This window comes from Vipera berus, assembly GCF_964194415.1.
Source record: "Vipera berus genome assembly, chromosome: 1".
Lineage (NCBI taxonomy): Eukaryota > Metazoa > Chordata > Lepidosauria > Squamata > Viperidae > Vipera > Vipera berus.
In genome coordinates this window covers 247,650,302-247,667,573 of record NC_138202.1, presented here as the reverse complement: position 1 = coordinate 247,667,573, position 17,272 = coordinate 247,650,302, and the positions used below count along the sequence as shown (strand labels likewise).

The window sequence follows — 17,272 nt, the reverse complement described above, 5'->3', positions numbered from 1 at the left end:
CACTACTGACAAGTGTTCATTAGATGAATGGCATTGCCTCCACTTATCGCTGCATACCACCAAACAGCTGATCAGAAGTCTTTAACTGCAGTTATTCCAATGCTGGTTCACAACCAATTCTAGACAGCCAAGCAGCCTACACTGAACCGCAAAATCATCCAAAGGGCTTTGCTCATGGTTGACTTTCACATTCGCCATGAAATGTTGCCATGTTAACATCTTTGAAGACCCTTCTCACTCAGGACCTCCCCACACCAGCAAACCAATTCCAACTTGCTTTTTTATTGCATCTGCTAAGTTAAAAGAAGTCAGATTCTGGCTGATTATAAAAATTAAAAAACAAGTCCTAGTAGTAAGAGCAATTTGATAATGGAACCAAATACCAAGAAACACGATGAGCTAATTTATATTGGAATGTGTTCAACTGGAGGCTAGAAGATCTGTTTGGATCACTTCAATCTGGATCATACTATTTATGAAGATTAAATTCAATGGACTGAACGGCTCCTTCCAATTCTATGAATGTATTTATTTGTGATAGTTCTTTTAGACAGATGTGTTCTGTACATTGAAATGAATGCCCAAAATTTGTGATAGTTCTTTTAAAGATATTATTTGTTCTGTATGTTACAATGAATGCCCAAAGTTTTGTACGTTACTATTCATAAATGAAAGTTCAAGTTATTAACCAGAATGGTTCTTATCCTTGCCTATGTTCCTGTGGACCAAGGATATTCATACAAGAAGTGCAATCTCCTACATATGTTAAACTATTGTACAATTACACTATTTAAGTGACATGGGTTGTAACCAGTGAAAACTAGCAACAATTTGGAGTATCTAAATCAGACAAGTTCCAGTTTGAATTTAAAATCTGAAATCTGACTTGATTCAGACTGATTCACATTTCAAATTTCTATTTGATAAAAGAATGTTAAGTTGTATTGAGGAAACATCAAAATGCCTGAAGAATCTTCTTTTTAGGCATAACTGAGTGAAAATAACAGGGATGGTAAACCTTTCTGAGGAAATTAATCCTTCCACAGTTTCAGTTGGATATGTTCAAAGGTATCATCATCACAATACATTTTTGGAATATTGCCCTTCCACCACTTATAAATTAGAAATTGCAAGGATGAGAAAAAGACAGCACACCAGCCTCCAAATTGTCGTGTTAGTGTCAGACATCACACAGCCCACCCCTGTACTTAGTCCACACTTACAATGTTTGAGACTTTACAAAATCAAAATGCCATCAAATCCCAATCATTCCTGATTTTTTTTCTGAAAAGATTAAAAGATACTTGATTCAATGCTAGAAATTGTTTCAAAATGTTGTTTCAAAAGGAGTATTTTATAAAACGTAATTTGAATCAAATTTCAAGCATTGCCCAAATCTAATGATCATATGTTCCAAAAACCCAGTCTGTAATCAAGTCACAGCAGTTTCTTGCAACTGTACAATTTTCTGCACCCATTCAGGTAACTTATTTTAGAGATTCCCAAGCACATTCCATTGTTCCCTTAATCTTCTACATTGAACCACCTCAACATTCTTGCACCATCCTCTTTCTCCAACTAAACAGCCAGCATTCCAATTTCTATTCCCTTATGTTGATCTTCTGTTGCTTTTAGGTAGGACTGTAATACCACAGAAAACTTCAGGAAACACCAATTTTCCCCATTCAGTTTTCAAATCTTACACAGAATCACTAGTCTTTAGGCTCACTCTTAAGTCTGACATGTAAACAAGCCCACTGCTAATCATCCATCACAGTCACTACTGAAAACAGGCTATTGCACTTTTCAACACTCACACTAGCAGGCAGCATACAAAGAGCAGTAATAAATAAACAAGTTTGTGTTATAATTACCTTGCTTACTTTGCTTATAATTAAAACAGAGCATGCAACTAAACTGAAATTGCTGTCCTTATGTTTTCATGGTACAATCCCAACTATGCCTACTAAATGTAACAAATTCCAAGGAGGGATATTATTCTCCCTGCTTAAATCATGTACACATTGCTCATTTATTTATTATACAAATTAACATGTATTCAGTGTGCAAAGATTACATAATAATTAAAACTGACAATGGCTGTACTATAATTACAATACAGTATTATTATTGATTAGACTTTGTGTAGTGCCAACCACCAATATGTCTTACAGGTTTACCATAAACAATAAAACATACACTTATCAATGTTAATATAACATTTTTCTGGAAATACTATTGAATTCATGGAGCCTTAGCTATGACTAAACATGCATAAGAATAGTTTGCTGAGCAATTTAACAATTGATAAATAATTTTCTCATATTCGATTGGCAATATGAATTAACTACCATAATATTTTTCAATTGTTTCTCATATTTCATAATGCTGTACGTGTTTTATACATTTACATGACATGCAGGTCGAAATAGGTATGCCCCTTACAGTAGAAATGTGTACATTCACACAGACATAAACATACACACACACAGTAAGAGGGATGTAAAACACCACACAAGATAACAACAAATGAGCTTTCTCTTATAGCATTATTTCACATTTGTTTTTCCTTTGTTTTTTTAATCACTGCATATGCTACAGAAAAGGATGTATATCAATAACAGGCTGATAAATGAAAGTTAATGACAACCACACACACAACTGAACTGAGTACAATATACCTCTGTTCCTGTGTGCTGTTCTATAAAAAGGAAAGAAAAACACAAGGAGAACTATGGGGAGAGGCTGTACTTCTTTATGACCTTATTTGAAAGATAAACTCCTTGGGGAAATACAATTTATTCAGATTATCAAGATCCTGCTGTGCAAATCTACAATCTGGGAGCACACTACAGAGATCAAAAAATATTTACTTTATTCTGTTGGGTATAAAAGCTTCTAATGAATGCATAATTAAGACAGAAAAAGTGTATACAGCTTTAGAATTCCATTGCTGCTCCAAGCCATTAATATCCAAGGCAGTTGTTACTCCACCTGCTTTATTTTTGGATTAGAGAACAATTGTATGTCAAGGTATTACTGCTCCATTTCCAATATACGGTACATATAAACACATGTAATTCAGTGGACAATTTTACTAAAATTATGTGGAAATCATACATAAAATATATATAATTTTTCCCTCTGTCCCAAATACATATACGCATGCTTGAAGATAAGAGAGGAAGAACATAGCATTTTTTAGATTTACTAAATGCGAAATGCGGTAAAAAGAAATTTAAGCCTACAACTGATTTCACAGAAGCCATTTAAGATTCTCTATGATTTTTTTTTAAGATTTCATAGAGATGCTTCAGAGAATCAGTCAGTCTTAGTGAAAATAGGAATTGAAACATTACAGCTATATCAACTCTTCAAAGTCTTAAATGTCATTTTACCTCTATGAATAGAAATGCTTTGCAGGGCGCAAACCCACGGACACAAAAAGGAATTAGACCAAATGTTAAGTGTTTTCTGGCATCTTCAATTCATTACCATTGGTATTTGAGTAAATGTCCTGAAAGACTTAATCTTAGAGACAATGGCAAATATAATGGTATTATTATCCCATGAGTGCAGTTAAGGATTCAGATGCATCCCTTGCGTTCCCGTATTCCCTCTCTTGATTTCTTTTTCTCCATTTTGCTTTTGCTTCTCTTTTCAGTATTTGGCCTGTTGTCACTTCGGTACTAACTATACTTTGCTTTAATTTACGCACTCCCAAGTGCTTTTAACCTTGATCCACCTTGTCTCCTTCAGTGCCTCAAGAATGCTAGAAAAAGGAAGCTCTCTCTTTTTTTTATCATGGTTAGAGACTGAAAAACCTTAGGACTTGAGGGTTCATTTTCCTCCCACTTATAATATCTTTCTTCACGTTTAGTATACGCCCATCACAAACCATTGATATGCAACTAATTATTGGTGCATACAGATCCCACCAAATATATTGTGAATCCTTCTTCAGTGGCAGAACTGAGGAGAAGGAAGGGTGGACAGAGTTTAAACGTTAGTACCTTATGCCAAAAGTCTTCCTTTCTCCTATCAATTTAACCAGTGCCTTTTTTGTAAAAGAAAAAGGTGCCGGAACTCACACATGTCATACAACCCACCTTGCCTACCCTACAAGGTTCCATCCAAAAAAGGTGCCGGAACTCCGTTCTGAGCATTCTATGAGGAAAAAAGCCCTGAATTTAACTTTTGCTTAAATATTTCTGAAAGAATCAATTAAATCCAAATAGGTGTTTTTTTAAAAAAAAAATTGAAGGCAATGCTTTGGATTTTTTGTTTTCTATTCAGGTATACAGTATTGTTATAGAATACAACAATAGCCCACCAAATAAGTTACTTTTCCTTACTAAAAGCAAAATAGATTATTCTCTCTATTTTTGATTGCTGAAAGGAGTAATCAGTCAAAACTCAGCAAAGATCTGGGAGACTTGTGGAGATGAACTTAATGTTTTCCCCATCTTAACCTCTCTCTGTATCTTTCGAATGGGAAACGGGATTTTAAAAATGAAGGCCACTCGTTCTTCAGAGGTGTCTCTGAACATGGATAAAAACCAATTTAAAAAAGAATTTGTTCATGTGGGTGGATAGGCCTAGAGAAGCTGATATAAATTTTCCTCCATTTCATTTGAAGAGCTTAAAGAGTGACATGTATCCGGTATTCATATTTCTCTTCTCTTGCATTACAGCAGCAGGTCTCCTCTTTCAGGTCACGTCTCCCACATAAAAGTGCTAAACTAATGCCGTTTAATGACAAATTAATGTCCATGAATAAAAAATACACCTCTAATAGCATGGAGTAATTTGCCATTACAATATCATCATTGGACATGCCCCTGGTTTAATACGATGTATTTAATTCATAACTTAATGAGTGATATATAAAAAGAGAGAGATGAACCCTGCAATTACATTTATGTGAGTCTGTCACCTTATTTGTAAAACCTTAGAGTCATTTACATTCAAATTAGAACAAATGAGAGATTTCACAAAGTGCAATGATAAATGACCACTGCTGCACAAGACAGGGCTGTATTTCCTGTGAAACCGTTAACAGTTCCCCATTATTTGTTAAAAATTACAATGCATATTGCCCAGTGTTGTGTGAATAATGACTTTTTTACTGATTAGGTCACAAGACTAATATGGAGCAAAATAAATAATTTCTTTTCATTTCCCCCCCTTTCTAATGCCTTAATTTATTCAGACTAGTAGGCTCATACTGCCATCTACTGTTCATTGGTAATAATAACAGGGATTTCTCTTAAAAAAAAAGAGTTCTTGGGTATTCAGGAACTCTTTATAATCTGATGCTGCTCTTCAAGCAAGCAACTTCTCTTAGTTGAAATGTGATGGCAGTTATGGGATACCTCTTAATATATTGCTCAGTTCTCCTTATCAAGAAATATAAATTAAAGCATATATTGCATGAAAAATGTACAGTTCAATATCATCTCATCATACCAGAAACAAGGAATATTCAAATGCAAGTTCTTGATGCATATCCATACGGAGGTTGCTTTATCCAATGACTCCTATGTCCTATTTGACTTTTTTTTAAAGGAAAAGAATTGTCCACCCTGTGAAATCTATTAGTTAAAGTAACTGCTTGAACGCAAAGCCTGCAGACAGTTGTAAATTAGGACTTTTTTATTTGGTGGAAATTAACATTACACTGTTAGAATTTTCTTGTTTTGCTTTATTAAATTTTAATTACTTTTTATAATTATTTTTTAAAAATTATTAAATTGTTTTTTTAAAAAAATGAATTCAAACAGAACTTAACTTAAGAGATTAAATAGAAAGAACCATATGGTCCAAATTTTGTGCAAAGGACTGGCCAGTCCAAGGCATTGGAATGGTTCAGCTTTGACTACACCTTCAGTATCAGGACAGTGCATGTACCTCCTAAGCAATGAAATGGAGAAAACAATATTATATTGTTGTTTGCAAAGTAGTTTCAACATTATAGAGCTTATCCTGCATAGAAGAATGAGACCCTGACTCGGGTTAACCATGGCTTTTGGATAAAAGATGCCCAAACTAACCATTATATTCCCTTTTAGCATTATCATCATCATTAGCTAGAAGGCAATTAGCTATCCACTGATGAGTAAGGCATATGGAACATATTGTAATTTGTATCTAACAAAAGGCATAAATTAATGATACCAAAAAAGGAAAATATTTGTAGCTCCAGGTTGAAATGAGGAGTTCTTGTTGCTCTCTAAGCTTGGCTGTTTTCTTGCAAACATTTTGTTACCCAAACTAGGTAACATCATCAGCACTGATGATGTTACCTAGTTTGGGTAACAAAATGTCTGCAAGAAAACAGCCAAGCTCAGAGAGCACCAAGGACTCCCTCATAAATTAATGAATAAAGGAAAACAGACAAGCAAAATAGATATGTTGTGGTTTTGTAAAATAAAAAGACAAATAATACCATAGGTATACATGAAGATAGTTTGGTTTTACGAAATAGAATTGAAGAATACATGCAGGGAAAGCATAAATTAAATGAAAAAAGATTATATAATATGTAATAGAAAGTATGTATTGTTATCATCCAGTTTGGTATTGATGAAGTATGAAACCTTAGATTAAAGATAACTACTTGTTGCGTTCTAGTGAATGATGAAAATGGAAGAACAGGGAGTGAGTCTGGAGAAAAAACACATAGCATCCTGAGTAAATGTGAACTGAATACAAAAAAACCTAGGCCATTTGGAGCCTAAGAATGAATGAGAATGAGGAGAGATGAGCATCTTCTGAGAAAATGATACATTTCAGATACAGAGTTTAAGAAGACCTCTATTTTAGACATACATATGAAAAAAGGAATGAACCAAAAAGCACGACTGATTTGTTTATGATGAAAACTGAGAAATTAGTGAATGAAAAAAGATAAATGAGAATTCTGAATGTGGGACAAAAGTTGATGCTTCAACAATTAATCTTGGGGGGAAAATAGTCATGAAAGAAAAAGCAACTTTTAAATGAAACTAGTTTAAAATGCAGGAACAATTAGTATGAATCCTGCATGGAAAAACAATTACAATATGTATTAATTTCCCAACAGGATTAATGGAGAGTGGACATTTTAAGTCTTTTTCATATGAAAGGAGGTAACTTATACATCCAGTGAACAGAAAGGGTTGGAAGTCCACAATTACAGATGAAAATTTAGCAAAACGAATTAGAGATTTAAATCGTGCGCATATAAAGAGGATATATAATGTTTTAATTGAATTGGACTTGGAAACGGAATTGGTTAAAGATTGTATGATAAAGTGGGCACAAAACATACAGGAACCAATTCCGTTGGATATTTGGGAGGTAATCTGGGTCAGAAATGTTAAATTTACTCAGGCTCAATATTTAAGAGAAAATTTTTATAAAATGTTTTATAGATGGCATTTGGATTTCAAAAAGTTGTCTAACATGTATCCTAACCTACAGTCTAAATGCTGGAGATGTGGTAGTTTAGATGCTACTTATTTTCATATGTGGTGGTGGACGTAGAAATATAAAAGCTTTTTGGATTAAAATTTGGTGGAACATTCAAAAGATTTTTAAGAGAAAGATAAAGTTTTCTCCACAATTGTTTTTATTGGGTATTGTTGTAGATTATGATACTAAAGAAATTAATTTGATGTTGAACTTGATAACAGCAGCACGGTTACTGGTGGGACAATATTGGAAGGATAGTTTGCCTACTACAGAAGAATGGGTACTTAAGGTATCGAACCTTGCAGAAATGTCTAAGATTTCTGCTTATTTGAAGGATCACTCACAAGAAAGATATATTTCAGTTTGGAGGAGATGGATAGATTATATTCAGAATAAATATGGGACTAAAAAGTTCCATTTAGCTTATGAGTAGATTTTAGATTGTTATTAATTTTAGTATTAGTATTGATTATATTTTTGTTTAAGTTATTATTATTATGTTCTTAATAATTTGAATGTATCTATGTTAAAGGGGAGTTAAAGCACATTATGAATTTGGTTAATTTTATAATGGATAATATTAGTTAGAATATGATTATTATATCTATAACCCTGTATTCAGCTCTGGGAAGTGGGGGGGGGAAGGGGGGTGGTTTGGGGTGGGTGGGTTTTGGGGATATGTATTGTAAAAAAATTTTTTGTAAAACTCTTTAATAAAAAAAAGAAAGGGTTGGAAGTCAAAGTTGGAAGTATACAGTAGCTATCTTGTGCCTTTCAAACATGTGACTACAAGAAGTTTTTTAGAAGTTGTCTGATTAGGTTTTCAAAAGGATTTATTTCTGGTTCCACAATGCATCCCAAACCCAGTCCTTTCAGCAGAGACTGGAGTAGCATTCATTGAAACTCAAGCACACGTAGCATGTGTTATCTATTCATTTAAAATTAATTTTAACGTAATTTATAAGAAGAGCTTTTACATTGCCCCACTCTTCTGTCTGCTCTTTTACAGAACAGATCTTGCAATGTTCCTAAAGAATAGCATCTATTCTTAACTTTTAGATAGGGGAAGATCAAATTGTAGATCACGCAGTGTTGCACTGTATTCTTTTATAGAGAAATTTACTGTGTGTCTGTATGCATTTCTCCCATCACAACCCAGTATTTAAGCAGGATTAACAATGGTCTCTCAGTCTCCTGTGAGCTGATCAGGAGGTAGAAATGTCAGGAAATACAGTCAGTTTCTCTATACTGGCAATGATGGAATGTAAACAGTTGCTTCAGATAGCGTACATGCAAGTAATTTAAGTTAATGTAATTTTCATACGAGTTCTGATATATTATTTTACTTCTGTTTCAATTTTGATGTACCTATTTTATTATTTGAAGTTACTCTGATCTACAACCATAACAAACTAAATTAAACAAGCTCATTTCTGATCACACACCAGTAGTATTATCATTGGTTTTGAAAAGTAGAATCTCATTGGATGATATTTTAATAATTCTTTGCTGGAAGACTCTCAATTTGTTGAACAACTGCAAAAAAAGATATAGTGCAGGTTTTTTTTACTCTTTTTTCCCCTCAAATAAATAGAGAGGGCAGATTGGGATAAGCATATATTTATGGTGAGATAATAGCCTACACCTCCTGGAGGAAAAAGATGTGTGCGCTGCAGCATAGAATATGAAAACTGCAATTAAAAGAAGCCCTGAAACTGTATTCTACAAATCAAACTCAGAATGTATATTATGTTTTAGATTCTTTAAGTTACAGCCAGATCAATTATATGCATTGGAAATGAGTATTTCATAAAAACCAATGAAACAAACATATTGGAACAGAGAGTTATTGGTTTTTCATCGAAAACATCTGAAAAAAGGTAACATAATGTCTGCTAAAAAGATTCAATTCATAGAAATTATAATGAAATTAATTTTCAAGTTTTACGTTTTATATTTCAGCAAATGGAGTTATAAAAAAGGAGTTCCTGTAGATTTCACTCTGCGAGTCGTTGCCGACTATAAAGAGCAGTGCTCATCTCGGTGTCAAAGTCATTGAGTCAACACTGTCCATAGACATTTCTGGGGTCATATGGTCAGCATGACATCATGGAGCGCTGTTATCTTCCACCAAGGTGGTACCTATTTATCTACTTGTATTTGCATGCTTTCAAACTGCTAGGTTGGCAGGAGCTGGGGTGAGTACGAGAACTCCCCCCATCATGTGACACTCCGGTCTTGAACTTGGGGTGCCAGCTTTCCAGGCAACAAGCCCAGCATCTTAACTATTGAGCCACTGCGCTGCCCTAATAGAGTTATAGGCAACAAGGATTTTTTTTTAAAAATGCAATAAATTATCCAGAAATCCTAATTCCGAGAATTTAGTTGCATCTATAACACTGCAGAAAATCTATGATACTATTGACATAACAATACCCAAAAAGACTTCTGGGCCAGATGGAGAATCTACAGAATGTGATAAAAAAAGGAATCTCTATGCTTTTGAAAATATATTAAATATTTTATTGGGGGTGGGAGGGAAGGCCCTGTCATTTTCTTATTATGAAGCTTAAGTAACTGAAAGTTTGAAAGCTGATAAGGACCCGAACACTGCACAGTATTGCCTGCTATCTCTATTAAGTGCTGTTGCTAAGATTTTAACAGATGCATTGCAAGAAGATTAGAGAAGTTTATTTACCTATAATAAACAATATTACACAATCTGATTCTATAAATACATCATGACCCAGATAAAATTAAACTTAGTTTACATACTAGCTTTGTTAGTAAACACTTAGCATCACTTTTAGCTTTGTTGAATGCAGAAAAAGGTTTCAATATACAGTCCTGCAAATTATGTTTTTAGTTCAAGAAAGGTAAAAGTTTTGATTTCCTACAAAAATTATTTCATACATAGCAGTTTATTATTCTAATCCCTCTGCTCAAGTAATTAATAATGGGATTATCTCACTGGTACTTAAATTGCAAAGTGGCATGTATCAAGGATTCCTTTATCTCCCTTAAATTTCATGTTAAACCCTTACTATGCTTAATAAGACAAACTGGGGAAATTCAAGAAATTCATTACCCAAATTTGAATGTAACTTGCTGTTATTGTATATATATGGATAATAGTATCTTTAATGAGTATCCACATTCTTTCTGTAAATTTGCAGAAATTAAACAGTTAATGCTGTAGCTCAGGGTTGAACTGTGAAGTTCCTAGTGTTCCTTGAGTTTGGCTGTTTGCTTGCAGATCTTTCCTTAGCAGACTACATAATATTTCAGTGTTGAAGATATTATCTAGTCTGATAAGGAAAGATCTCCAAGCGAACAAACAACCTTGTACAGCACTAAGGACTCCATAGTTATAGGGTAAATGTTCTGTTTATATAATCAATAGGAATAAATCAAATACTATGATATATTAATTGTAAAGAAGGTCCTAATGGATGAAGATAATTACCTCTAGGAAAATCAATGGAAAATATTTAGTTGACAAAAATATTTATGTATTGTCCAGAGGAAATAAGATATTAAGACATGGTTGAAACTATCCCCATGAAAAGGAATAATTGCTCTTTTAGGTGGTTCCGTTTAAATATTTTAAACAGATTAAATATTTAGGTGGTCCTAGTTAAATATTTTAAACAGATTAACAAATTAAATTTAAAGGAAGAAACAAATATCCATGATTTCCCTGGATTATATATCAAAGTTATAACTTTGATATTTTGATCATGGTTTTAATTTTCCTCATTTTAAGAATATCATTGGCATATTTGTAACCTTAGTTATATAATAAAGTGAAAGTGATATCAATTCTCTATATATTAATTATATATATATATATATATTTGTAAAAAAGGTATTAGAAAAGTAATTATTAACTGACCTTAAATCAGCAAGGTATTATGGATGTAAAATACATCAATCAATTTTCGGCCAAATTTTAAAAGTATAGTTACCAAATAGAAGTATTGATCATGTTTTATTTTTCAGTGGTCATACTGCACATTAAGTATTTTGTCCACCTGAGACCACCACTCTTTAAAGAGGATTTAGGCCAGGTAGAACAATGTGTACGATTAGAAGACTTGAAAATAAATCCTATAAAAGAAATTAAAAGATATGTGAATAGAATTGATAGTGGTGATGGATGAATAACAGTAACTCTTCTATAAGTACCTAAAAAGATGTCACAAAGAAAAAATATGTTCTGCATCAACTATGTCAAGACATGGAACAATCTAGTTAAGCTTTATGAAACTTATTATAGTTTAATATTAAGGAAAAAATCAAAACATTACGAGTAATAGTTGTAAAAATTCCCTGAGAGGCTATTTTTTTCATTTATTGTGAATCATGTAATTTGGATCTCTGCATGGAGCAGGAAATTGTACTAAAATGCTAGTAATGAAATTCTTAAAAAATGGATTAGATAAGCCTGAATGCATCACCACCACTGTAGCTTAACAAAAAGAATTTAATTGTGAATGCTTTTCATTTCAAGTTGTAGGACTAATGAAAGTCAGTATTTATTATAGGAAATATCTTTAATTAAGAATAACTAAATTGTTAAATGTCATGTGGTTCTTCAGCCTCTTTCTTTAACCTATCAAGACAGATTTGAATTTTATTGCTGTCTTCTAGAGTATTTGAATTTAATTCTCCCTTCTAGTATATTAGCTATTTTGCCCAATTTCCTTCCATGTTTCAATTTGGTAAGTATTTCCTCCAACCACATATATAGTTTTTGAGCACATTTTCAAGGCAGACTATCTTCATTATCATACCACCAAGCCCATACTTAATTGTTACCAATTACAACTTTGTCAAATGGGTTACTGAGGTAAAGATATATCTTACTCACAATCTATTAAATCTATTATTAAAGATACACCTTACTCATTATCTATTAAATCTTAGTCTAGCAAGATTTGTCTTTGACAAATACATGCTAATTCATGGTAATTATCACGTTGAGCTACAAGTACTGTACTTTGAAATTCATCCTTATATAGCATTTGAACTCTCAGCAAAACAAAGAAAAATATCCATGTTATTATCCTTACCTGGATAAGATAGTGTGAACATAAACTAAGCATTTCCAGCAGCTGGAGATGGCTACCTGCAGCAAGCACATCCTGAATCACACCTGGCTCCAGCAGAACCTTTAAGCAAAGAAAACAAAATCAAAGCTTTAAAATTTCTCTGTAAAAATGTTCTGGAAAACATGCAAAGTATCATTTCTTATTTTTTAATGTAATTTTTAATAAAAAAAATTATTACAACAGTAAATATGAATACAACTAAACTCAAATGGCATAATAAATAAGTAATAGAGAAAAGAATGGAAAAAGGAATAAAAAGTGCAGTAAAAGATGAAGGAAAAAAAGAAATATAATAAAAGAAAATACATAAAAAATGACTTCTAAGCTTCATCAGATAAATAAACAAATTTAGTAACTATTCGCCCTTACAAGATTACACATAAATTGTTAAACATCTGTTATTAATTGATAATTTAATAAGCAGATCCATAAAGCATCAATTTTTCAATCCTGGTATCAACAAAAAGTCCATGAAAGGTTACCGCAGCTGTGCAAAACAATGTGTTATTTTAACCTTGATTAAATAAATCAATTTTATTTCTTTCCTTTACTTCTAAGAACCTTAATCTTTAATTCAAATATTGTCATGGGATTTAATTTATCGTTAATCTTCTTTATCCCACTGCAGATTTCTTCAAGGATGGAACAAGCCTCTTTTGTAGATCCAATAAGAGAACACTTAGAGGCTGACTTAGTCTGTATTTCCATTTAGTTTTTAAAATTTCAGCCAGTTTCTTTTATGTATCTAGTAAAGGGTCCTTTTCCAAATTATTCTCTAGAACAGGGGTCTTCAAACTTGGCCCCTTTATGACTTGTGGACTTCAACTCCCAGAATTCCTCAGCCAGGCACGCTGGCTGAGGAATTCTGGGAGTTGAAGTCCACAAGTCATAAAGGGGCCAAGTTTGAAGACCCCTGCTCTAGAACAGTCATTTGTAGTTCTACACTTTGTACTTTCTCTGTCTTTTCAGACGAAATTTGTTCACATCTGTCATTTCTTCATTAATATATTTTGGACATACAGTAGTCTATCCACAGAAGCAGACATTACTGACTATTGATATTGTAGTTACTAGTTTCTGGCTCCATTCTTTAAAGATTTCCTTTAACGTTTCTGATAATATTTGTAGCATTTTGTAAGTTCCAGTATTAACTAACATCAAGAACAGGCTTGCATTTTCTCTCTCTTCTGCTTAGAATCTTTAGTCCCCTCTAGTGTTCAGTTTCTAAAATCATAAAATAACTTACCTTTGTTGTGATTTACAATAGCCAGGATAGCCAAAATAAGCCTGTTTCCCATAAGAAACTATTTTAGTTAATTCCAAACACTTAGTAAAAGTCAATATTCCAAATTTATCTGGACCATTAATCCATTTATAAGTTTCTTAGATCAAAAAACATATTTAGCTTTTCACTGTTTACCTCAAATTCTTTACATTCTTAAACTTATAATCATTTTTTTTCATTCCGAGTTGAATGTATAGAGGAAATATACCGCAGTAATAATGAGAGACTTTAACTACCCTGATATCATGTGGGAGACAGACTCTGCAACAAGTGGGAGATCAAACAGATTCCTAACCAACCTAGCTGACAACTCTGTCATCCAAAAGATAGAGGGGGGAACTAGAGGAAAAGCTATACTAGACCTAATTCTCACTAACAGAGAAGAAGTGATAGAGGAGTTGAAATAGCTGGAACTTTGGGCGAGAGTGACCACGTCATATTGGAATTCAATATAATGCAAACACAAGCAATAGAACATAATACAGCCAGTGTCTTAAACTTTACTGATTTTAACAATCTCAGAGAGAGCCTAAAAAAATTTCATGGATGAAAATCCTGAAGAGGAAAACAACTCAAGAAGTGTGGGAAACTCTGGAAAATATGATCACAAAATCCAGCACAATATCATTGAAAAAGAAAACCAAGAAAACCAAGAAAAAACCAGCATGGTTGCACAAAGATCTGTCTGATAAACTGAAAGATAAAAGTGACGAGTGCAAAAATGGAAAGAGCACAAACTAAGGCAGAATATCAGCATATAGCCCGAATCTGCAAAGATGAAGTCAGGAAAGCTAAGGCTCAGAATGAACAAAAGACTTACAACAAAAGTCAAAAATAATATTAAAAAGTTTCTTTAAAGATATAAATAACAAGAAAAAAGTCAAGGAAACAGTAGGTCCACTTAAGAGAGATGATGGCAAGGAAATAACAGGCAGTAGAGAGAAAGCAGAGTTGCTTAACTCATTCTTTACATCAGCCTTCACGCAAAAAGAAACTATAGTCCAATCTACCAAAAACCTAACTATAAAAGACAGACTAGAAATAAAAATTAAAATAAACAAGAAAATGGTTAGAGAGCACTTATCTGATCGTGACAAATATACATCATTGAGACCTGATGGTTTACATCCCAGAGTTCTAAAGGAGTTGGCAGATGTCATCTCAGAACCATTGTACTATATCTTTCAAAAATCCTGGAACATCGGGGAATTACCTGAGGACTGGAAAAGAGCTGATGTGGTTCCCATCTTCAAAAAAGGAAACTACAGACCAACCAGCCTAACACCAATACCACAAGGTTCTGTCTTAGGCCCAGTACTCTTCAATATCTTCATAAATGACTTAGATGAGGGAATAGAAGGGGATCTCATGAAATTCGCAGATGACACTAAACTGGCAGGAATAGCCAACAACCCAGAAGACAAGCTCAGAATCCAAAAAGATCTTGACAGACTTTAACAATGGTGTCATGCTCCGGTCGGAGACTGAGTCTGCTGAGGAAAATGAGCTGGAACCAGAGCCGATGGAGGTCGAGGGAGGGGTGTCTGTAGCTTCAGAGTAATGTGGGGAAGAGCAGGCTGAGGCAGGCCAGGGGCTTTCAGGATTGGGACAGAATGAACATAAGAGACTGAACTCAGGTGATGAGCAAGGGCCACCCCCTCCTGATCCTAGAGCACAAAGAGTGGAGAGAAGGAGGGAACAATGCAGACAGGCTCAACGACTCAAGAGGAGAGCTCCCCGCCCCTCTCCACAAGGCACACCTGGAGACTGAGACTTAAGGAGACACTGTGGGGAGGGGCATTTGTCGGGAACAAATGCTGAATGCTTGGAGTTTTGTGTGCCGTTGCTGATCTTGGAAACAACTCTCTGATCTCTTGTTCTGTGTTGTGATTTCTGCTTGGAAACCCTGAAACTCTTACTGTTGGACTGGCTGACAAACTTGATTTAGTGTTCAAAGACCTCGGATTGAACTTTGGCTTCTCTTCTGAAACTGCTCAGGCAAGCTTGTATTTCCACAGACTTGTTAAGATTTTGGATGTATGTTTCTTTCCTTGTTATCTACGTGGCCTTGAGTAAATTACTCTTCTAATCTAACTGTGTGAGAGTCAAAACCTGAAGGAGGACTGCTGTTCCATACACACACTTTCCCTGCCTGAAGAGTTAAAAACTTGTGAAACTACTTGCAGCCAGAGGCTGCTGAAGGTGTGTGTAACTTACTTTGTTCTGCAGCTTGCCAGAAATGTGGGAACATTTGGGGAAAATTGGAGCAAATAAAGGAGTTTGAACTGCCAGTTGACTGTTTTGCCTCTGTGCTGTGCTCTGGGTGATCACAAATGGGCCCTATCCAACAACATGAAGTTTAATGTGGAGAAAAGCAAGGTTTTACACAGCCAGGAAAAACCAAGGTACAAGTACAGATTCGACGAAATATGGCTCAAAAACAGTAACTGTGAGAAGGACCTTGGAGTCCTAGTGGACAATCACTTAAATATGAGCCAGCAGTGTGTGGCAGCAGAAAAAAAAGATGATCTATGTAAAAGAAGATGATCACATCAGTTTGCTGTCTTATGATATACAAAAACAGTCTCATTTTGCCTAATGAGAAAGCTAATCCCCCCAAAAATATGCAATATTACTGCGGTACCCTCTCTGGTTTTAATTTGGTATTATTATTTTGAAAAAAGAAGTAATGAAGACCAATACTGAGGCAATAAAGGCCCAAAATTTCATAGGTTCTAGTTATTAATGGGGGTCAATACAATATGGAGATGTAATATTACCATGCATGGCTGGATCTCTCAGATCCATGTGCAAAAACATATGAGGCAGTATTAAAAAAATAAAGAAAAATAAAAAGCTTTTTAAATTAACCACATTTTATCTTTTTAATTTTAAAATCAATCCAATTAATCTAATTACGGCATTGGACTGCTTGATCATATCATAGCAGACAGGCTCTGTTTTATGTCAAAAGCTTTTAAAAGCAGAGGAACATCTTAAAAAATATTCATGAAGTTCCAATGAATAAATCAAGTCTGGTTTATAGAGATCCGAGGGAAAGAAAATGGTTTCACGTTACATATTTTAGTGTGAGGTGAATATCATGTGGTGTGACAGAATCCAATCTGGACTGGTCATCAGAACCAGAGGTTTAGTCTTCCAAGCTTGCGTACTCGTGCTGGAGCCCAAACCACTGGTCTAAACCTCTGGTCCCCGTGACTGACCTAGATTGGGTTCTGAAATATTACCTTGGGACATGTATATTTGCCATCATGTGTGTGAATCTTTTTGGGAAATCATGTCAATGGGAGATTGGAAATGGTTAAGAAAGTTATTTTTATTATGCAACGTATTTTCATATATGGTGGACCTGCAAAAAGGTTAAGGCTTTTTGGATAAAAATTTGGTGGAATATGCA

General features: G+C 34.1%; 1 protein-coding gene across 2 annotated transcripts in view; it reads right to left on the bottom strand.

Moving 5' to 3' along the window:
• Positions 1–17,272, bottom strand: part of KLHL32 (kelch like family member 32) — a 91,256-nt gene that overhangs the window by 47,059 nt on the left and 26,925 nt on the right. For both annotated transcript variants that reach the window (XM_081312792.1, XM_081312793.1), the window contains exon 5: positions 12,531–12,629. In XM_081312792.1, coding sequence (XP_081168918.1) covers positions 12,531–12,629 — 99 coding nt within the window. The remainder of the gene's footprint in view (positions 1–12,530; positions 12,630–17,272) is intronic.